The 24672-nt window shown below is 42.0% G+C and overlaps 1 protein-coding gene across 2 annotated transcripts in view; it reads right to left on the reverse strand.

The window, feature by feature from the left end:
• The window catches only part of jade2 (jade family PHD finger 2), a 156201-nt gene that overhangs the window by 49737 nt on the left and 81792 nt on the right, over positions 1 to 24672 (reverse strand). For both annotated transcript variants that reach the window (XM_029448510.1, XM_029448509.1), the window contains exons 5-10: positions 23560 to 23717; positions 18791 to 19002; positions 15979 to 16146; positions 11804 to 11920; positions 6195 to 6677; positions 4987 to 5151 (exon numbers count right to left, since the gene is read on the reverse strand). In XM_029448510.1, coding sequence (XP_029304370.1) covers positions 4987 to 5151; positions 6195 to 6677; positions 11804 to 11920; positions 15979 to 16146; positions 18791 to 19002; positions 23560 to 23717 — 1303 coding nt within the window. The remainder of the gene's footprint in view (positions 1 to 4986; positions 5152 to 6194; positions 6678 to 11803; positions 11921 to 15978; positions 16147 to 18790; positions 19003 to 23559; positions 23718 to 24672) is intronic.

Below are 24672 nucleotides of genomic sequence, written 5' to 3' on the forward strand. Positions count from 1 at the left end.
CATTCACCTCCTCCCCGGGCTTCACCACCTCTCCAACAGCTCTTTCCTCTAACTGTAAAGTTCAGTCCTGCTCTCTGTGCTTGTAGAGCCCGAGCCACCACCCCATGCACTCCCCCTCCTTCTTCTCCTCTCTGGCAGTAACCTATTTTCACCCAGCTCCAGCTCTCTCTCTCTCTCCGCTCTCCTCAACTTCTGTAGACTCTTTCAACTAAAACCCAGACCCTTTGCTTCATCTCCACCACTTTCCAAAACCCGGCCAGTGCATGTACACTGTCACGGCAGTGTTAGTCCTCCAGTGTTAGGATCCAGTGAGGAGTAAATGTCAATGATCGGGGCTTTGATATGTTGGTCTCAGTGTAAGGCAAAGCTTATTTTGTATTGCATGTTCTTTTGGTGTATTTGACCACCACATTTCAAGTGATTACACAGGTGTAACTATAGATTAACTATAATAGTTAACTTAACACTAAGACTGGGTATCATTTGGAATTTGTCAATAGTGTTAATACAATACCTGAGTTTCTGAATCAAGACTTAGGAATGCTATTTATTTAACAAATTATCATCGATTCGATTAAGTTACTTGCAGCCAATAGATAACGTTTTTCGTTATACTCAACTCTAACAAGACTAACATGCTCATTGTGAATTTTTGCAATATGTTCTGCATATACACGTTACTTATTTAAATTTCAGGTTTGATATTTTCACCAGCATAAGGTACGTCCGCCCCAGTGTGAATTATGGGTCACAACATGTGGGGTTGCAGTGTTTCTTTTAGTAAAGGCACTCGTGCAGTAGACTTTCCCAGCTGGTGCAAGGGATTTGCGCTGACAACCTTCTCAACACAAGCAGCGTCTGACTAAGTTCAACTTCATATCTCTCACACACACACACACACACACACACACACACACACCTCCGCTGCACCTTTAGCCGGATTTGAGAACACCACACAAGCCAGAAAAAAAGAGGCAACATTTAGCTGCTAACTTACACTACCCAATCACCGTGCCACACATTGCTTAGACATGTTGCACACTGATTGGATGACTGATGTGGGTGAAAGGGGAGGATGTGGGGGGTTTGGGGCGACAGAGAAGAGAAATGGAGAAAGCTCACCAGTGCATTAGGGACAGCACGGTGCAATTCGTTCCATTGGCAGCACTTCAAAGAGGAAGAGGAGGGGGATAATCCACCCCAACATTAGCCCCCGGATTCTTCCACCACCACCAACATGCACACACACATACACACGTGTATTCACAAAAGCAGCAGGCTGGAGGGTTTGGTCGTGGGGTCTGATTGGGTTGGGGTCTAGGGATGACGGGATGGAAGGATGGAGGGGATTTTTCAATTTGCCAGCAAATCAGAGATGATTGGAATACTCTCTCGTGCACAGATACACACATTCGCCTCGACACACGCCAAACGCTCAGTCCAAGTCCATCGACACGGACAAGACCTCACACTTGAACCAAGAGAGGAAAGAAAAAAACATTTGAATAGAGCCAAAATACAGCAATATGGGTTAATAAATACGGTTCATTGGCACTGAAGGAGAAGGTCCTCTGCTTTTTAAATCTGTGGGTGAGAAACAAAAAACAGGAGAGAAAGAAAAAGAGATGGAAGAGGGGGAGTGCAGGGGAGGAAAGTGAAGGTGACAGAAGAAGAGAAAGAGAGCTTGTATATCGACAGCCACTAGCATCAATAGCAGATAGCTGTCAACACTCGCCCGGCAATACGGGACCGATTGATGATCAATGCTCCTCATGGGAGACCTGCCAGCAGCAAACACAATCAATTCTGCTCTCTCTGTCAGAGCGTCGAGCGGTGTTGAAGAGGAACGCTGCACAATTTGAAACAGCTGGAGATTCAACAACTTGTTGATGTTCAAACCGTCTCTGAACATAGTAATCTCGTCGTCACCCATATATGACACAGTTTTCCCCGTGGAAACATCAGGGTAACTCGTGTTTTCATCTGAATTTGTAGCATCGTTTACGCAGTAATGAAATTACTTCAAGATTCCTTCAAGTTCAAACAACATCCAGAGGTGTATAATGGCAGAGAGAGCTGCACGCACTGCAGCTTCACTAAGCACATGCAAATGGAAAGTAAAAGAAGAATTTTCAAAACATCTTCACCACTTCTGTATCTGAATACCACGCTCTAACGGTATTAGGATAAGTGTTCATCAAGCGTGGGGTACGTTTACTGTGTATTGGCATTTTTCGGATGTGGGACACACTTGTTTACTCCCTCGAGGCGCGTTAACGCAGAGTTAAACGCTTAAGACGGTAAATATAGGTATCGAGACAAATTGCTACTTTAGTGTCTTTTACTACTTACAAATGTGTTATCCGTTTTTAGTGTCCCCTGGAAACTTCTGTTCAGTCCTGTTGCGACTAACTACGCACTTAATCATTAATAATACCGAAAGGTTTTACAGACAGACAAACAGGCAATAAGATCGATGTGAAGACAGCCGGTTGTGTGGTGCTTTGCGTTCTGGAAGATCAATGTTGAATATGCTTCTTTTTTTAACTGACTGTCTTCAATTGTTTTACCTTTTATTGATGGGATGAGTTAACCTTAGAGACTTTAAGTGGTATGGTTCACTTCTACAACACACAGTCAATAAAAAGGTGGTCTGGAGGGAGAAGCGTTATGTAGTCTACAGATGCACCGATTGGTCAGGAAGTTAGCACGGCCTGCAACGATCAATAAGCCCTGACAACTGGAGACCACTGTGGTAAGGCTTCAGTTACACAAGTCTATCGGAAGCAACCACCTCACGACTTAATAGTTACATAGTTAGGTCTTTCCATTTTCCATGTGGGAGTGCATGACGAGAAGATGGCACACTGAACTTTCAATCGAGATTAGGAATTGGATCAGCCGCTTGTAAACTGTTAAAACGCACTTGCAATTATTTTTTCATTCCATCATTTCAAGTTAATAGGGAGAAATGAACCTTGTGGGATTGTTAAGCGAAGCACGCTGATCAGTTGGTCTAATCAGAACTTACTAAGTCCACTCCACTGGTATTACCAATGAGCTATTAAAATATGTCATCCAATTATTTCCTGTGTTTGTAACTCATGCCTTTAGTCTGTTACTGGATAGTGGGTGATTTGGTTGGTGTGCAGTCAACTAATTGCCAACAGGTCGCCTACTGTGAGTCAAATTACTAAATATCAATGAAGCTGAAACCAAACCAAGGTGAGCCAACTGCAGCCTATCAAATCACATGCAGAAGAAATTAAGGAAAAAAGTGTTTAGGGCACCAGATGATTCGGTTTATGTTTCAGTCTGCTGAAAGAAAATACATTTAAACTGGTTGTGGAGGAAACTTTTTCAACACAAATTCTTTTTGGTAGATTTAGTGTTAGAAAATAAGCAAATACCATATCATGTTTTTTAGATTGTGGTAATGATATAAAACATTTTTCCAAACATAAGAAGCAACATAGCAGTCTAGCCGCCTGTCCTTGGCAGGCCAGAGTTAACTGTATCCCCCTAAACTAGGGTTGCGGTAGGTGTTTGGCTGTGGGCAGCCCGCTGTCATTCAGATTCTGTTGGGTAGATTGCCGGGTCAGAGAGAGGTTTTGAGGGCAACGCTGCAGTGCATTGAATGCCAATCAACTATCAGAGCACTGCGAACATGAGCCTGGAGTGAGGTTATGAGAACGGGCACAACCAATCTGAGAAACCAAGGAAGGAAATGTACATAGTGGTTAGCATTCGGCTGCCAAGTGTGAGCTATGATACTGAATAAAGTGAATGCTCCTGACTGACCTTAACACTGTGCTACTATAGTGCAGGTTCAAACTGAACTGTAGGAAGCGTGTATTACTACTGGTAATTATCAGGATCACTTCTCCCTGATCAAAGCTGAAGAACTGCAAGTTGCGTGGAACCCTAACCCTAACCCTTCTGCTGTGAATAAGTTAAGGTTGGTAACCCTGCAGTATGGCTAACTGCTGAACCTAAAAGCCTAAAAGAATGCACCAGTATAAAGACACAGCAAGAATCCGGTCAACCAAGACAGCCCAACAGTATCCAGATCATCTTGGGGTAAATCCGTACTCTATATCGGCCGATGCACAAAGCCCAGGTATCGATATTGGGACTACCTTGTTCACACACACAAAATCACACCATGCCTTGAAGTTCTCATTTGGAGGCTCCCTCTCAGTATACCCTGTACTACATAGTACTGAGAAATACACCATGCTTGAACATGGTGGACAGTTCATGACTACCACAGAAGCTGCACCACTTGGGTTTAGATCAGGCAGACTTCAGTGTTGAAGTCCCTCAGCTCTTGGCAGCATCCTCTCCTACATACTACAAATAAAAGCCTTCCTCTACATGGCATGCAGTTGCACAAACATGAGCATATTTGGTGCTCAACAAAAGATACATACTCCGAGTCTTTCAGCAAAAAGAGAGAATTCGGTCCCAACTATATCTACTTGGTACCGCTCCACCGCCCACACTATACTACGAGTAACCTTTTCACATCCCAAGAGACATGCATACGCTTATCTGTGCTCAGGGTCACCTGAGACACACCTGATGATTTCATCAAGAATACAGGTGTGAACAAAGTCCTTGGTGCCGACTGACTTACTTTTACATACTGTACAGTGTCACAGGAAGAAGCAAATTAATTATGTGCTGTGGGTGGATTTTCATGTTTCATGTTCAACACTGGAGCGATCATTCATTCACTCATTATATCATTCAGCCGTTTCATTATGCCTTCGTCCTTCAGGCTATTCATTCATTTAACATTATTATTCATGAAAGCAAAAATCTACTTTATAAGATACTGTCAATTTAATTAACATTCTGAAAATTGTAAATGACCCCTTAAACATTAGCAACACTGGCTGGATTGAGCATTGATCATTGTGTGTGCAAACAACACACACACACAGACACACACAGACACACACACACACGTATTCGACTCACCCTCTCCAGGTCTTGTCGAAGGTGTGTGAAGAGTTTGAGGCGTCTGTAGAGGACGTCCTGCTCCTGTTGGGCCAGGTTGTCCACCTCGTCCCTCTTTAAGGTCACTAGAGGTCGATTAAAGTTGGCCTTCCTCTTCATCTTCCAGAACTGATATAAGAAGTCCACCTGGACGAAGAGACAAAATATTATTTTATTTTTTAATTACAATGTTGTCATCAATTGCTTGAATTTATAGATATTCTATTACACCTAAATATTTTAAACAGACAGAAATTGTACAAATCTCAGTAATAACAACTATTGATTGCGTGATACAGTGTTTTCCTCCCTACGTATGAACAGACGTTTACAGTTGAAGTCGTCCTTTAAAGTGAAAAAAGCTCTTGCCTGCAGCCACAGCCGTGTTTGGAGAGCGAAGGTGAGTTAATCACAGTGCGTTCTGAACAAAAGCCTTTGATTTATCCGACAGTTTACCTGTGAATAGGGAGCACTTTATTTGACGCACTAGAGCCGGTACTCTAAATGCAACTCATCAATACCACTAATTACATTTAATTAATTGCGAAAGCCAAACTCTTCATCTCGAATAATATATGATTAACTGTGTAAAGATAAGAATAATGTTGTGTAGGCAAATGGAGAGACCTTATCAAGTTTTTATTTACTATTCATTTATAAGATTTGAAGCTAAAATGGAAAAGTATGTAAAGCGCTCCAGAGATTTATTGTGTTTTGTCAGATCAGGCAATGTTCTCGAGCCAATCAGAAGACGCTTCAGCTTCTTGTTCTTAGCGGACAGAACGTCGCTGTCACAGTATTTGCACACTTGTTGCTTTTTAACATGACATTGCTATTCTGACCCTCTTCAGTGAGTCGTGTCGACCCCGTCTGCTTGCTTCATACTTTATTTATACCTGACCCACTGACTGGAGAAGTAAATGTTTGGCATCATTTCATCTGACAAATTATTGATGGAAAAATAACCACCAACTATCAATTAATCAAATCAATGTCCTGCTTTTCTCTTTTATATATCATATTAAAATGAATATATTTGGGTTTTGAACTGACAAAAGAAGACATCCGCTTGGACTTTGAGAAACAAAGATGGACATGTTACAATTAATCTAGAAAAAGCTCTGCAGATGAATAAATAATGAAAATGATTGTTAGTAGCAGCCCTATTTCAGTTCCATGGTTTAACGTACCTGGGGGACGGGCATTGCCAGGTTTTCGGCCACCTCCCTGGGGTCCACCAGTTGGTAAAACTCATCCTCCAGCTCCTGGAGCTTCTGTTTCCTCTTGCTCACTTTCTCCCGCTCCAGCTGTTCCCTCTCAGCTCGCTCTGAAGCCGAAATCGGGTACAATACCGGCCTCTGCTCCGGGTCACTGCTGATGTTTGGTAGGTGCTGATGGTCCGGTCGGAGCTCAGAAGTGACAGCGGTGGTGGCCCAGTCAGGTCTGGCAGCGGCGTGTGCTCCGTTGGTGGTGGTGTGGTTTCCATGGCTCACACTGGTCAGACTGGAGAAGTTGTTGGAGGTTGTACTACTCTTGCCGGCGATGCAGCTGTGCTCCAGGCAGAAGGATTTAAAGCGCACCTCGTCGTTCTCTGCCAGGATGGTCCTCATCTCCAGGCCGTGGTCGAAGGCGCATGTCACATGGAAGGCCACAATACAGGAGGGCATGGAGCACTTAGAGGGGAAGAAAGAGAGGAAGTACAATTAAGGGCAGGGACAGAATATGAGAGCAAAAATGGAAGGAGGAAGATAGTATAGGACAGACAAGGGATGAGAGCAGGGAAGGATGGAGGGAGCCAAACTAGAAAATAGTGAGAATGGAAAGTGAAACAGGGAAGGAGAAATCCCATTTGGGTGTTAATTAAGGCTGTGGGTTCATTAAAAAGACAAGCAGATTGAAATGCTTGATAGAAAACAAAAAAAGCTTGTTTTTCTTATTATCTTGGCGCGACTTCACTCTTATTGTCTTTCTCTGAAGCAAACAGATGTAAACACACACACACACACACACACACACACACACACACACACACACACACACACACACACTATGTTTTCTTCAATTTCTCAGGCACTTTGTCGCAGCTATTTGTTTTAAAGTGTCATTTTCGGTCCATTTCTCGTGTTATCAAGATTCCAATAGAAGTGCAGCAAAGCGGAAAGAGAAGCCAAGTCACAACAAACATGGTTCCTCCATTTCTGCTGACATTTCGGTACCTTGGGATGCGTGTGCGTGTTTCTCAGTGCTATCTATTACAGGTCATACTAAGAGGCGGCCTCCCACCGAGTCCCTCCAGGCATGTGTGTGTGTGTGTGTGTGTGTGTGTGTGTGTGAGCCCTTCAGGCTGTGTGTTTTTGTCACTGCGTGCATGTAGTGAACGTGCACGTTTGTCAATGTGTGTGTGTGTGTGGGTAAGTGTGTGTGCAGGTCGGTACTTGTACTTTTCCGAGGAGTTCAGCATTCAGCAGGATGGTGACTCTCTTCACTGTGTTGTTTATGAGTGGTGACAAAAACCTGACTGAGCCTGCTGACTCCATCGTCTGGAAAACAACTTCTGCTTTCACAGACAACCTTTCCTCTCCATCTTCCCTGGCTCAACTGCAACTACAACACAATTCAGATTAAAAGCTAAATATCCAGCAGCTCTTTGGTAAACCCTACTGAACACATAAAATACATAGAAGTAGTAGTTAATGAGTTATCTTATTATGAAAACCTTTAATTGGAACTACTTCCTACTTAAGAAAGAGTCCTTGGTATGAGGCCTCAGAACATTTCCTAATGTGGTTCCTAATTATATGCCAAAAATCACAACCTTTCAGCCTTCAGGAGGGAGTATAATCTGTGTGAGGCTGAAACATGGGTGTTGCTGAGAGGCACCTGTATATATTTTATATTTGGTAAGGTAGGAACCACAATAAATCAATCAGTCAGTATAAAAAAGGTCGATTTTCCAGAGTAAAAGGGAAACTGCTCTTGAAAAGAGTCTTTTTTACAATATGCTGAGCAGCGCAAACAAAATACGATTCACCTGCCACATAGTGCACCTGGGCCAAAACAAGACACGTCTGTACTACTACTTTGTATCTTCACATTTCCAAAGGATGTAATCGAGGTTTGATTTAGTAATTTCATTTAATTCTCAGTCGTAATTAAACCCCGTCCGCATGTCACATTATTAATATATAAGCTAAAACGATCCAACTTCCGTTTTCCTTTTGAACATCCTTTATAACGACTAGGCTACCAATGTTTAGTGCCTTTTATTAAATTGTTTTAATTGTTTCTTTTTAGGTGATATTTGATGTCCCACGTAGCTAATCTGCCTTCAGATGTAAAATACATTTCATTGAGAAAAGCTCTCCTCCATCCACTGAGTCACTGAGTAACATAAGTCAGTGATGGAGGAAGAGTGTGATCTCGCCGCTATGGCTGCATCGTCTTGTTATAAAGTGGAGTTACGGTCTACACACTGTGCACTTGTTTTATTACCGACTTCCCCAAGAGTCAGGGCGAGCACGCTGCAGCTGCTCTCACTTGTTTGGTGTCAAAAGGCAAAAAGTTGAACACAGCGTGGAGCCGGCTAGTGTTGTTTGGTGAGAGTCATCGCAAAAAATACTCATCTGGCCTTTTCGACTGCACCTGCTCAGTTCTGGCAGAGACTCCTTAATAATGTTTCCATCACTGCCCACGCTGAGTGCGTGCGTTCAGATCTTTGTGGAAAACAACATGTTTGTTATCTTCAACCCTTTGCAAGAAAAACACATTCAATCATATTTTATTTTTGCCCCACGAGGGAGACCTGCGTCCATATTTATCAAACTGTTATAATAGCGACATTTTGGATTTAAGTGAAAGTTATATTTACTCTAATGCACCTTAGTCTGCCGACAGCAGACTTACCTTCCTGCTACAGTTGGCTTTTCTTTTGTTCAGCCAATGACCCATTCTTTGTATCCTTATTTATTTGTCCATATATTCATGCCACATGTTTATTGCTACAAGAATATTTCAAACTGATACAATTGATGCCTACGCTTCGCTGTAAGTAGGAGTAAGTCGCTTGATAAATGTGTTTAATTCTTCACACTTAGCAAAGATCTTAAAGCATAATTCCTGGTTTGATAAATATGCGATGGAACAGAAACCCCTGTCCACTCAACATTTATATTCTTCATTTCTATTAGCTTTCCCTGCGACCAACACTGCCAACTTACAGTATTATGTTAATTATTTTATCATCATTTGAATGAATCATCTTGTTGTTAAGCACAGAAGAGCCTTGGCACAAACCGTTTTCATTTGTCTCGGACCATTACTTCCCACACACACACCTGGTCATCAATTCAGAGGTGTCCACTGGACAGAGGCTCAAGGAGACGGCAGCAACGTCGAGGAATTCTTTTATGTTTTTTTATGTTTGGCAGAATTTAAGAATTGTCCTGGCATCCCATGGGGTGAGACATTCATCATAAAGATCTCGGCCAACCTTTTCATTTCTAAACCCGATTAAATCATTGATTTTTAAGACTTAACAGCGCAGCTAGAGTACATCAGTGGAGATATCTATCTCATAGTTATGATCATTGGATAGTGAGAGAGTCTGTTTGGCTTTATTTTTTCTATTCATTTTTAAAAACCTTTGATTTTCCTCAACTCGACAACAGTCCCCCGCACAGTGAGGAACCGATGCTTACGTGGACTATCTCTGTTTTCATTTTAAAATATGTTGTTCCCCGTCAGACATTGATTTGTCTGATTTCAAGTCTTTCACGTGGCGTCCTGCATGCTGTAGGCCACTAACAACAGTGTGGCGCCAGCTCAGCTAAATCATGAACTCTTAAGGGGAAAGCAGAAAAACATTTCTCCCTTTTATTCCATCTCTTTGCTATTAGAATAATCTTATTCCATTCTTTATGAGCGTATCACATATGTATTGTGATCTCTGCCGCTTTACTGAACTATATTTACACTTTGTGAAATATATAAACCCAAGAACACTTAAGTTAACTGTAGTTTAAGCTACAGTATGGTTGGTTACATAGTCACCTGCAGTACCTGTAGCAGGTATTTAAATCTAAAGGGCTAACATGTTCCTCTGAAATCTGCCAATAACACAAACTATCTACATTGTTAATTAGCAGAGTATGTCTCTATAATAGAACAAGTGCTCTCCACAGGCTTGACTGGTTGATCTTTCCACTCTACCTTCGTTTCAAAAACCACTAATTAGGATTCTTATTGCACTTGGAAAACTTGCCAATTAATACAGCAAGTCATTAAATAGAAACATATTTAGGTCTGTACACTGTGAGACTCCCGACTATCATTATGAGAGGAAGTGTCAGCACATGAAGAGACACAGGAAGGTGTCATTAGACAAACATGACCAAATTACCGAAAGAGCAAAGACTTGATACATTTTAGAGCAACGTGGATTGGGATATAAAAAGTGGTCTAGAGGTTTTAACTGTGTGACATGCAGTGCCTTAAAAATGCAAGAAAATCAAGACCGACATATTTCTTATTCTCTCACTCCCGAAAACTGATTTGCCATTTCATACTTGTCCCTACATTAAGAGCTTACACAGGACTGCTCGTGGTGCCGTGTAGCGCTGCATCTCTGCCTTGTGTGTGAGGTGGCAGCTGATCAGTGAGTGTGTTTGTACAGCCGCCTGCCATCCGCCACGGAAACAGGGGAGAGACTCGCTCTCCACGGGCGACACTGGCTCAAGGACTTACGGTTAATCTAAAGCATCAATACTGTGACAGCAAACACCCTCACACACACACACACACACACACACACACACACACACACACACAAACACGCATCTGGACACACTTGTAGGTACACACGTTCATATACATCCAGCACACACGGAAATACAGCGAGCGTAGGGCTCCAGCGATCCAGTTCACCTTGAGGGCACTTTTAAAGCTGAATGGTCTGTAAGCTAATAGCTGTAAAGAGGGTTAGTGTTAGTGTGTCAGCGGGGGTTTGTTTGCGTACTCAGCAGCATGTTAAAGAGGTCCTGGGTTCAAACGGATTCACCCGCGCACAGCGGGATGCTAAGAACTACAATTATCTGTATTGTTGAGAGACATTTTATGAGCGTGTGTGTGTGTGTGTGTGTGTGTGTGTGTGTGTGTGTGTGTGCTGAGCTTATACTTCTAAACAATCCTGTAACAACTTGTGTGTATCTACTGTAGGTATACTACTTTGTGTGCGTGTGCCTGTAGGCGTTAGTTCAGAATGTACATCCATTCAGATTATATATGCAGTTTTTTTTTTGTCAAGCTTGTTTTCTTTCAAAAGCCATCTTCAGATGATGCACAGTGTGCGCATGCACATGGCATGGAGGTTGGAATAGTGAGAAGATGAAGAAGAGGAGGAAATACATAGACATGACATGAGCACAGCACAGAAACATATAATGTGATTATTAAATTCCTTCACACACAGAAGACAATTGTGACAATATCAATATTTGGACAATTCTTTTCAAACTGTTAATATGATAATCTAACAATCACAAGCGGGAGGCTTAACCTCGGGTTTTAAGATTGTTTAAGCTTTTTGTAGAAGTGGCTGTTAAGTCTCGGCGACTAGATGTGATTTGTTAGCGTTTAAGGTTTTGGGCATGATTAATAAAAGAAAAGAGCTGAACACAAACAGCTAATTCATAAACAGAACTTAACCGCATGTTTGAGCGTTGCTCAGGTTTTGTTCTCAGACACTAAGGTCGCCTCACAACCACATAAGGTGGACGAAGTGATACGTGTTAATGTGACGTACCTGTATGCAGGTCCCTGTGTGTTCTCGACACAGGCTGCAGGACAGAGCCCAGCGGCTGGCGGGGATGTGGGACACCTTGGTAATGGGCTCCATCTTCTCTGGACAGCCTATACTCACCTGCAGGGAACAGGTAGAAACACATGTATCTGACACAAAGCATCATTTGTGGAAAACAATCCACTTTATGTGGAGATGAATGGTATTTGTTCATCATAATAACACTCTCTGTAGCTATCAGAATCTTAATATATTGTAGCGCTTAAACGATTAGTTGCTTAACTACAGATTCAAATCAACAGAACAAAAGAAAGGTTCTGACAATAAATCCTTTGATTAATATATTAAGCAAAATGACAAACATATTCTGTTCCCAGCTTCTTAAATGTGAGGATTTGCAGATCTTCTCAGTTTTTTATTAAAAAGAAGATCTTTGGATTTTTTGGACATTTGTTTGGACAAAACAAGCAATTTTTATAAGAATTATTATTGTGTCGGGTATTTTCCCTATTTTGCAGACCACTTAATTAATAGAACAATTAATAGATAAAAATCCAGATTGGTAGTCGTGATGCCTTGAAGCACAGTTATTTCATTCCTACAGTGCTGTCAACAATAACCAGCTGGAGATGATTCTTCAGCACAAGAGCTCTGGTTTAACTCCGGTCTTAATTTGATAAAATATTACAATCTGCACCAAACCTTCCACTGATTGATAATAATCAACTCATTGAAGCTTGAATAATCATTTCTTCAGTGTGTTCCCATTTCGAATGCCAAGATCTTGAATAAACAAAAGTCCTTGTCCTTGGACCCGGAGCAGGGACACCTGTGCTCCCTAGGAAAACATTGTAAAGATTGTAAAGCCCAGTGAGATTCATTCTCTCTGAGCGGTCTATTCAGAGCTTTGCCCCAAAATCTTCTCCACCAGATACAACCAGAAATCATTGACCTGTGCCAACCGGCCACGCAGAATAGAGTGGAGAGCACTCATCGTCCAAGTGCCATTTCTTCCTTCCTTCCTCCGCTGCCTATTTCTTTCCAAAAAAAACCCATTCCACCTCTTTCACATTCACTTATTCTCATATTTGTGGCATTGCCCACTTTCCGAGTCGTGGGTCATGCCCATCTCTCTCGTCTTCCACTTATCCTCATATTTGATTTTCTTTTCCTCCTCTTGTCTGCTCACCCACAGAACAAGCACACCGCTTTTCTGTTATTATTGATGTCTTTTGTACAGCACACTCGATTGGAGTAAGGGTCAATTTTCACTCCATTGAGGATGTCAATAGAAAGTGCAATTCAGACAATGATGCCACAGCTGACACCGTCAATGTTCGCTTCTATTATACAGTTGATGTAAGAACCGATCGATGGCAAAGGGATTTCCACTTTTTGAATGCTGTAGTTAATTGATTGGATTGTTCTCAACCCTGATACGCCCACACACACACACACACACACACACACACACACACACACACGTACATTGCACTTTACACAGATCCTCCACTTTCCGTTTGTTTGTCAATACTGTGTGTGTGTGTGTGTGTGTGTGTCTGTGTGTGTGTGTGTGTGTGTGTGTGTGTGTGTGTGTGTGTGTGTGTGTGTGTGTGTGTGTAAGCACAAGCAGCCCTTTAACATGCTCAATCCCCGATGAGCATATTCTAGCCCCAATTACTTCACATTTCAAAGCTGGTAGATTGAAAACTGACAAAATTTGAAATCACTTCAGTGGAAAAGGGTGAAATTCAGTGTTACTGTAAATGAAAAGGCATTTTAAAAGAGGGGCTAGGCATCTTTGTGTGTGTGTGTGTGTGTGTGTGTGTGTGTGTGTGTGTGTGTGTGTGTGTGTGTTGAGAAAAGCAGTTTAAAGAGGGACCTCTCTCTAGGGGTTGAAGGCAGAGGGCAGACGTCAGCTATACACACAGCGCTGCAGGGGGGCTGTATCGTTTGAAGGCAAGCACACACACACACACACACACACACACACACACACACACACAATCCAGCACTCTCTATGAATGGCACTCTTACACACAGAGCCTCTTTACTGGAAATTTCCACTACTATCATATTCAGTAGAAATGTACAAGCCAGTGTTGTGACGTGTGTGTCGCGTTTGCGTGTGTGCGTTTATTTGTGTAGACGTCTGCTATTAACACCTCTTTAGCTCATGCAAGCACACACAAAAGTCTACACAAGGATATGCGCACGAACACACAAGCGCACGTAAAGCACAGACATGCAAATTATCCTTTTTTTTTTTCCTCCCTCCACGGTAGGAAGAGAAAACAAAAGCGAACGGAGCAACGAAAACAATTAGCCCAATCAAGGGTGACAGAAGGCAATTAGAAGTAAAAGGTTTGTGCTGCCAAGAGTCACTCTATTACTGAGAAATCTGCTGGTGGAGTGTGTTGCTGAAAAGGCTGAGGACACATGACTGAGTGTCTTAACAGTTTAAAGGTGTGTGCAAGGCATGAAGCTGCATCCGTCGCCGAACCTCTGAAATTAGCTGCATCTTTGTGTCAATTTCAGGCTTTCAGATGAGACGCCTCCAAAAAAGGTATCATCAAGACAAATCAGGTGGAAATGAGCGGCTGCTTGGCTACACGCTTGACAAACAGGTTCCTCATGAATCAATTTACATTATCTGCAGACTGATAAGATTGAGGTTTGGACTGAAGAAGCTACATGAAGTATTTTAAGCATTTACTGTAAACTGAAAAAAAAAAAAAAACAGGTGCGAGTGTCTCAAAATCTCAAAAACTCCTTTATAGATCGTCGCAATTTACTTCCCTTTAATGGCCACACAACCACAATCAAGGTCATTTGTTATTTTGGTACGGCGAATAACACATTTTCTTCTCCATCTTTTCTCCTGCTTTAAAGTAAAATCAGTCTCACACGCTTGAAAAATGTATTTTCTATTGGAAATATAACAACCTCTGACTATATAGTTCACATTTAACCAATGTTTCCCATTAAAACCTACAGTAAAGGAACAGCGCATGAACCCATTACATACGAGAAGCACGAGACAGTTGTACTTATGTTTACATGCAGAATGTTTGCCAAACTAAATTCTTCTTGCGATCTTCCACGACAGGGATCTGCTCCGTGGGAGAGATGTTATGTTGTTTGTTTCGCCTTATAAAGATTGAAGTGTGTAGTCTTTTAAGAAACATGAATGGCGGGTTACAGCCTGTTTCGGTCGATGCAAATGGTGGAGAAAAACCCCCCCCACTGTACCTGAAAGAGTGTGCAGTAAGTGTTTTCAGGGATTAATGCCGTTTGGGGTGAGGATGAAAAAAACCAAAGGGAAGTTCAGTCAAGTAAAAATAAGCACTGTGTGAGTCTTCTTCATCAAAGCATGTCAAACACCACACAGTCTTTCAAGTGGTTGTCTTTCCCCTTCTTTTATGGTGCAGACGCCTCGTCCAAGAGCGCCATACTTGTTTTGACACACACACACACACACAGTAGCTTGCCTCTTCATGTTTATGTAGCTGCTGACACCACTGAGCGAACGTCGGAAAGATGGATTTTGACAGTAACTACAGCTGTATGGACTGATACAACACACTCTCTCTTTGCACCGATATGTTAATGTTGTGCAACCGGTCTCGTCGACATTCATTTGGCCGTGATTCAGGATTTCTTTTTTTTTTATCGTAATGAATTGTAATTGTACAGTTGGACTGGACGAATGTGCTGGTTGATGTGTGCTTATGGATTTGTCGGTTTAATTGTTAGTGTGATAGAGACCATGTAATAGTGTTGATCGTTCTGTGTGTACATGCCCGTGGACTGCAGATAGAAATGAGCTAATAGCTACATCTGGTTGTTTAATAAAACAGATAAAAGAGGAGGCATGGACACCAATTTCTCCATCAACAGCGATATTAAGTGCAGACTCAATCGGTACAGACTCCTGAGTTTAGTGTGTATATATATATATATATATATATATATATATATATATATATATATACACCCACACACAATATATCTGCATGCCTATCTTTGATTGAAGAATCAAGTCCTGCACCAGTTATAGGAAATGTAGAAAACGACTACCTTAAGCACTGAAGCGAGCAGGACAAAAAAAGAGAACTGGAACAGTTATTTACACCATACTATATGTGGATCATTTTGACCCCCCTCCCTCTCCTCACCTCAGGGATCCATAAGGCACAGCTGACGTGGACCCACTTGGTTCCACTGCGGGTGGGCTTGAGGGCCCCCCCTCTCTTGGGGCAGAGTAGGCATTTGGGCTGAACGCCCAGAGCGCAGGTCCGACACAACCAGTTCCCCTGGGGTACCTTCAGGATGCCATAGCACGCCTGCGACACGGAGAAAGAGAAAGATTATGATTATGTGAGGAGGCGCTTTGTGACTTGGTCATTTATCTTCTGTGGAACAATAGTTTGACATTTTGGGAAAGCCTGGCTCTACCTGAAGGTAACTAAATCCACGTATTTGAGGTTTTCATGCGCTAACCAGATATAACGTGCTAATTATTGGGCTTTAAATGTGCTGGTTGTTAGATTATGTTACCTTGGGACAGAGCCAGGCTAGTCGTTTCCACCTGCTTCAAGTCTTTATGCTAAGCTAAACTGGATGCTAGTGGCAAACTATGTATTTAACATAGTTTGTCCAATAAGAAGGGGGAAAGTTGTTACGGACAATAAAGCGTAATATTAAAAGACCATACAAGAGGTTTTGCATGCTGAAGCCCGTATTGCTGAACATGCTTTCAGTTCATTTCAGTACACTATGAAAATAAACTTGCATCTATTACAGTCGCTTTTACTTTAATCACCTTATATATAAAAAGTCAGCTTCTGTGCCATACATTCACAGGCCATAAAATCAGGACATTAAACCGAGAAGACACATTGTGAAACTTGGGAGGCTAGAAAGCACAAAAACAGCTCCTGCTGCCTACAGTTTAACTTCTACCAAATCTGTTAAAGAAATATATATATGGTTGTCACTTTTTTGAACTACTTCAATAAGTAAGAGAGAAGCCAGACCGGAGGAAGAACGATGATTTAAAACAGGCCGGGTTTGAACCCAGACGTAATTTTAACCAGCTACACCACAAGGCCACCCCATCGTCCTCTTCATACTTTTCATATTTAGAAACAGCATACTTTTGGTGGTTGCTGCTTCGAAACCGAAAACTTAAAAAGCAATTACAGTCTGCCGCTGCTTATTTCTTCTGTCATATAAAATTAGCAAATTCACACATGGCAAAACACTACTTACCACACACACACAGACACACACACACACACACACCCTATTCCTGTCCCTGCCCAAAGCTCTTCTTTAAACCGGACGCAAGACATTTTCAAAATGTCACTTGGTGTTATTTTAAAAACACAGCAGGTTATTGTATCGTCAGCTCTCCACCCAGTTGCCCTTCCGCCAACACACTGGGGCTCCCTCAATGTTTTCATGCCAACATAATAGCACACTGACTTATATTTGATAAGATCCAGCGCCCGGGGTCAGGAACAGAGAATAATTGTCTAGTCAGATATGATTTACTGTCTCAAAGTGCCTCTACTGTGGGAAGTGAATCATTCTTAACGCCTCTTTCTCCTCCAGTACTATAACCTATGTGTCAGATCTATCAAATCTCATTTCGAAGGAGTCAAATCAAAAACTATCACTCCTTTAGTTGAGGCCCAAATTAAATTCCAGGGCTAAACACCCCTGAGCATCCACAAATATCATTTCAGGACCCACTGCTGATACAAGTCAGGTTAAAGTATTTAAATCCCTACTCTACAGAAGGGAGGACGATCTTATATTACTGAAAAGCTAGAATAATTCATCGGTTATAAGATAAAACGATAAGAAAAGTACAGAAACAAACTTCACACCGACAAGAGGAAAGAAAAACGAGACATCAAAGACTCCATTTTCATTAAAAGCACTTTACTGATCAAAGGTTTTATTGATCAAACCGAACACTTCAGTACGCACGGCCTGTTTTTCTTTTTACCTGCTGAAGGTTAGAACGACGGCCTTACTAAAGAAGCAATTGTCAGTGCTTAATGTGTTCACTCTATAAAAGCAATAATATTACTGAATACTCCCCTAGGGGCAACTATTTCTTTCACTGCTTGATACATTTTGTTTCCATGTTCGGCAGTTGCTTCTTCTCCTACCTAACAAAAAGTGGGGAAACACAGTAAGTCCCCTGTGGAGAGGCACTATAGAACAGTGTTTTGATGAACTGATCCCAAAATTGTTAGTATCTTGTGTGCACAAAAATGTGTTTACAACGAAAGATCTACAGGTATGTTACCTGTCCTGTGCACGTCTAAATATGTTGCATTAAGTTCACGTCATCCTTTTGCTTGTTGAAGTCAGTAATTGGTGGATTAACGAGCTACACAAGAGAAAATGACTTGATCGCATGCATGAGATGAAACATTAGCACATTTTGGGACTGGGATGACCTTGTTTTGTAAATAATTCCACTTCCATTTCATATACAGGCAGCTTTTTAAGTGACACACCAACATGAGCTTTGGTTCGCAGTTGGAAGTATTTATTTCCATCCAGTGTCATAACAGCAGGGAAGCAGAGGCAGTCTGATGACACGGAAGGTGTTTTAGTGCCAACGGGGCCGACAGAACAATTAACACTGTGTCGCTGTGTAACAAACACATCCGCCCCCTCTAGTCTCAGGTTGTCAAAGGTACCGTTTGGGAAATTGCCACCTGTACTTTCAAGCAGTCGATAGATTAAGAAAGTAAGAAAAATATGAGTAAAACGCAGCTCTGAGGGAAACCGCAAATGAAATACACCTTCATTTTGTATTTCACATTTACGCTCTCAGCATTTAGCGGAGCGATTTTTCTTTTCTTTTTCCAAAAGCCAAAAGGATAACTGATACTTAAAAATACAGGCACAGACATACATATGATTGAACAGAGCGATAAGCCGCTTAATCCCTTAATTCCTGACCTGATGAACGCAGACGTTGCACTTGTCACAGAAGACCATCTCGTTGCCATCCTCTCCCTCTGGCGAGCGGCAGACGTCACACACCACGTCCTCGTCGTACTCGATGCCCAGGCCTTCCTCCGTCTCGATGGCCTGCCGCATCTTCTCCTCGCACGCGCTCTCCAGCTCGACTAGAACACACTCCATCGTCAGCTCGTCCAGCTCTGGTAAGGCTGCGGGCGAGAGGACAGAGAATCTCAGACTCAACTAAAAGACTCTGGGAGGGTACACTGGGATGAAGTATGAGGAAGGATCTTAATGCAGGTCTTCTCCAGTGTTCGCCTCTCTATTTTGTTATATGTTGAAAGCAGAGGTTGAGACATGATTGCTGATGTGAGAGATGAATATTAGAGGGAAACCTGAGCAATTAAAAATAAGAGATAACAAGTAAAATGTTTCTTTTAGTTCCTGCTATCAACAAGGATAAGAGCGATGGGAAGCTGCTCACAGGACACTCAACACGAGTGAGCCAAAATCAAGTTATTTTTGGCCGAAACACTGCGTCTCATACTTTAATTGGAAACGCTCACAGCTTTCCTTCACATGTGCACCTCACACAGGTCGCTTTCTGTTTTGTTTGGGCCAGATAAAATGTGCTGAAAATTAGCTTCAGGATGTGGGGGTGTGCGGAGTTTCAGTTGACTCTTTGACCAGAGAAAAGCAAAGAAACACTACATGTGTTCTGTCACTACAAGCACATTTGCTATCGGAGCCAAAAACAACAACATTTGTCATTAAGCCCTTCTTGCCGACAGCTCAGTGAACTGTGCCAATATGTGTCGGCATTAGCATTCTGGCTCTATTTTGCATCTCAAAGTAATGCCTTGCTCTAACGCTGCTTAAAGGTTCAATGTGGAATTCCGAGCCAGATGTACCCAAGAAATAGGGCGCAGTATTTCCCCTCTAAACTGGGTCCATACACTCTTTAATGTTCATATTTCAGTTGTAGTAGTTTGGCATGTATTTTAATGTATTCTGTATATTGCATTGACTCCTGTGTAATCTGTCAGTTAAGTTTGTTTAAAGGACTAAATCCAAAGTGGCAGAAACGAGAAAACGACTGCAAATTCGTCTTCCCGGGCTGAACTCGAGCTAACTGCTAACTGAAGCTACGCCGTTTCCCGGCGCTGCCGACAGCTGTACGCTCGGTGAAACAGCCTCCTGGCAGCTGTGAGGACGGAGCGAGCTGGTGCGGGAGGTTTTCTCATGTAAACTAATAAACAAACTATGGTTTTAATATTTAAAAGCGAGTCGGCAGCTGTACTTCTTCTCCCTCTGTACTGAGGGCAGACTGGAGCTACGGTGACTCACTGTCGCCTCTAGAGGAACAAGTGGTATTACATGCTAGCATGCTAACTTCAGTAAATAAACTGAACGTCAACACTGTTACCTCTTCTCATTCTTTTGATAATGTTTAGTTTTAATGGTTTAAATTTAAATTCTGGCATATCTTACACATTGAACCTTTAATAGCTGAAATACTGATTTAACTTGTGAATCCAAGCTTTCTTCCTCATAAGAAAAAAAAGTATTTAACCTACCAGGAAAGTAAACAGCATGTGGAATACTTTCTCTCATTACGTGCAACAAGATTACAATAATTACAAAAAATGGGTAACAGCAAGGCATTAAATCTAATGTAAAAATAAGTGTGTTCTGAAATGAATTATAGAAGATTAATTGATAAAAACAGTAAAAGACTAATATGCCACAAGCCCTGATGCCAACACAAATCAAATTACAATATGCAGTGGAGTAAATATTTTTGGAAGACATTGAGAATACAGTAAAGGGTCACATTGCCTCTCGTTGCCTCACCCAAAGCTCCAAGCAGCGATAAAGAAACTTGTGCTGCCCTGGAATCTGTAGTTGAGGATTATTTATTGATTCATTTGAAAGATTCAGCACTCAGTTGGGAGAGTTTTTTTTAAAGTCTGAGCATCCTGTAAATCTATCTATTATTTATGGCACTCAATCCCTTCACATCCAAAAATGAAAAATACATTTAGAAACTTTATTTACTGGTTCTTGAACATCTTGGTGCAAACAGGTGGTTCAACTTTATTTTTCATATATTCGTCTTGAATCTGGCCATGAACACAAACTTCGCTAAGAATGAAGAAACTGTGTGAATATAAATGTTGTGGTTTCAGAAGCTGCTTTTGAAACAGCCGAGAAAAAGGAAGTACAGTTAGATATTAACCTGCTGTGACATTTACATCATGAACTGAACAGACGCACAGGAGGGAGGGAAGCAACACCACTGTTCACACATAGTTGTGTGCGCGTGTGTGTGTGTGTGTCTACTGTCAGTATTTGCTTTATATTTATCTTCTGTGTGTGTGTTTCCGTGTTTGTACATACGACAGCTGTGCGCACATGCAGATACACTATTATCATTGTGTGGATGTTGTCACGACTGCACTTATCTGTCTGAAAGCAACACAGTATTCAAAACACAGACACAGACACAGACACAGACACACACACACACACACACACACGACAGATTTTCTTTCTTTACTTTTCAGTATATCCGCCTGCTTTTATCCTGCTATAATTGCCCATGCATTCTGTGCCTTCATCTACTTTTATAATCCTATTTAACTCACTTTATTGAATGCATTATAATGCCATGAAGCCTGATCTTCAATACTAAGTGTGTTTCTCTATTACTACTGACAGACTGTGTGTGTTCCAGTGTTCGTGTGCTGCTTGTTTTCTGCCAGAAATCAAGTTTCCTCTAAACTGGATAATCTGAAAATCTCATTAACCCCATCTCTTAACCCGACTAAAAATGTGTTTAAATAACCAGAATTACACCATGCCCAGTATCAAGTACACATTCTGAATACACACACACACACACACACACACACACGCTAGTATACAGTAAGTGGAAGCCTGAGATAGAAAATGCTGAATCATCCTATCATGAGCCGCACAGCCTCGCACAGCAGAACCAATCAATCCCCTATTTGTTTGATCTAGCATTGAAGGTTATGAGAAACAACCCGCTTCTGCTCCAGCAAGAGCCAGTGTGTATGTGTGTGTGTGTGTGTGTGTGTGTGTGTGTGTGTGTGTGTGTGTGTGTGTGTGTGTGTGTGTGATTTAAGGCGAATGTGTCCCAGAAATAAAGGTCTGAAACCCCAGAGGGGATTTATAAACACAATTACGACGCTTTATCTGAAAGGAGCCGATCAGATATCGAATAAAATGGTGGAGATGGGAGAAATGCTCGGGGTCAGCAGTTGTTGTCACCATGGCAAAATTGAGGCTGTAGCACAGCAGAGGAGAGAGAAAGTGATAGAAGCTGACAACAAACATTAACAGCTGTAAAAGGTCATATTTGGTGGAACAGATATATAATGTTTCACCGTAAATCAGCAGGTGTGGAAAAAAGAAAGAAAACTGATTTATATGAAAATGATCCTTTGCCCGTCTCGTTCCTCTAGCAAGCTTTGATGAACCGACTGTGATGGTAAATGGGGACAGTTTATAAAACCTAAAATGATCATTTAATACTGAAATCCTTTAAAAAAGAAAAGAAATACTCCATCTCTTGATAGGAGTTAGTTCTGTCAATGTGCAAAGATCCAGAGCTTTCCAAACCTCTAGTCAATGAATCAATACAACTATTCTGATCATATATATCCATCCATCCCATCCATCGTCTACCGCTTATCCGGGATCGGGTCGCGGGGGCAGCAGCTCCAGTAAGGAACCCCAATCTTCCCTTCTCCGGGCCACATCCTCCAGCTCCGACTGGGGGATCCTGAGGCGTTCCCAGGCCAGTGAGGAGATATAATCTCTCCACCGAGTCCTGGGTCTTCCCCGGGGTCTCCTCCCAGCTAGACGTGCCTGGAACACCTCCCTAGGGAGGCGCCCAGGTGGCATCCTTACTAGATGCCCGAACCACCTCAACTGGCTCCTTTCAACGTAAAGGAGCAGCGGCTCTACTCCGAGTCTCTCACGGGATGGCTGAGCTTCTCACCCTATCTCTAAGGGAGACGCCAGCCACCCGTCTGAGAAAACCCATTTCGGCCGCTTGTACCCGTGATCTCGTTCTTTCGGTCATGACCCAGCCTTCATGACCATAGGTGAGGGTAGGAACGAAGATCGACCGTTATATTGAGAGCTTCGCCTTCTGGCTCAGCTGTCTTTTCGTCACAACGGTGCGGTAAAGTGACGGCGGTACCGCCCCCGCTGCTCCGATTCTCCGGCCAATCTCTCGCTCCATCGTCCCCTCACTCGCGAACAATATATTCATCTTTAAAGTCATTTATCAGGGAAAGAATGCAGATCATTGCTGCTTCCAGCTCCTAAAATGTGAGGATTTGCTACGTTTCATATTGTTGTAAATAGGATGTCTTTGAATTTGTCTGTTGAAAGGTGTTTTCTGACATGGAAAGATTATTTTTGAGATGCAGCCCCATCCGGGAATATGAATTGCACACACATAATACAGTGTGAGGTATGGAAGCGTCTTTTAAGCCCATCTGGCTAAAGTAAAACCACATCATTCAGGACAACATGCAGGTAGAGGCCAAGTAATACAATAAAATAGAAACTAATTGCGTAACACTATTACTATATTTCAGCACTTACAACCCCGTTCGATGCCTTTGGAAACTCTTTGACATTTCGTGATGAGTATTTGTTTCTGTTCAATGTCAACATGTTTTCTGGCCTTCATTATCAAATTAGGCAGCGAGTCAGTTTGCACTCACCCATCTGTCTGAACTCGTGGTTGACCAGCTCCAGCCAAGCAACATCCAGGTCATCCAGGTCATAGCAGCTGTAGCGCTGGATGGGAGGAGGCGGGGCGTTGCTCTCCATCTCCTGCCTGTTGTTGCAAAGACCGTCTGTCGACTCAGTCGGCAGCAACCTGGAACAGACACAAATACACACAAAGAGAGTTCATCATGCGGTCTGGAAACACAACCGCCAAACTTGTTCTAACATCTTAAACTAAAAAATGGAGCCGCAGAGCTTGTCGAATTACGACAACAGAAAGTAAATCAAACTAATAAACGAATGTGTTGATGGGTAATCATTCCAGGTGTTCATTTACAAATGAATCAAACAATGACATGTATGCTGTGGTTGCTGGCACCTGTGAGCTGCGCTCGTGTATCAGCACACTGTTAACACTTGTCCCAATACGGCACAACCTGAGCTGTGTTATTGCTTTAATGCCACATTTCAGACTTCAAGTGAACACAGAAGCTTTGGATTTGAATCATTTTATTTTAGCAGGTTGTTTTTGATCTTCTGTCCTTGACCTTATGGGATACTGAATAAAACACCTGGGGGGGATTTTATTCTGCATAATGGATGAAATTGCATTCATTGAAACTGTATTAATTAAGGGAAGATTGACTCGACAAGGTGGTCTTCTCACTGTAGGATTGTGTTACATTCACACAGTTCCACCCAATCAACAAAAGTTAAAGAGCCACATTATATCCACAGCTGGTGTCTGGCAAATGGACCAGAATAAAAAACAGGATATTAACGGAGTTTTCTGCACAAATTAAACTAAAAAGGTACCAGAAGGTCTAAAAGGATTGTCCATGTGAATATAAATGATGTTATCCTAATAATTCTGATATTTCATGCCAATGAATAAAAAGAAATGTCCATGTATTTTCTATATTAAACCTGAATATCAGGTTGGGAGCTGGACAACATATTCTAAACTTTGAAGTAACGAAATCACAAACGCTGCAACAAAGTTGAGGCAGTTTGAGGCAAATGAGGAGCATTTGTCAGCTGGAAATCAGCACTTTGATTTGAGGGATGTGAGAGTACATAATAAGCAACTATTTGATATTCACTGG

This window comes from Cottoperca gobio, chromosome 14 (genome assembly GCF_900634415.1).
Source record: "Cottoperca gobio chromosome 14, fCotGob3.1, whole genome shotgun sequence".
Classification (NCBI taxonomy): domain Eukaryota; kingdom Metazoa; phylum Chordata; class Actinopteri; order Perciformes; family Bovichtidae; genus Cottoperca; species Cottoperca gobio.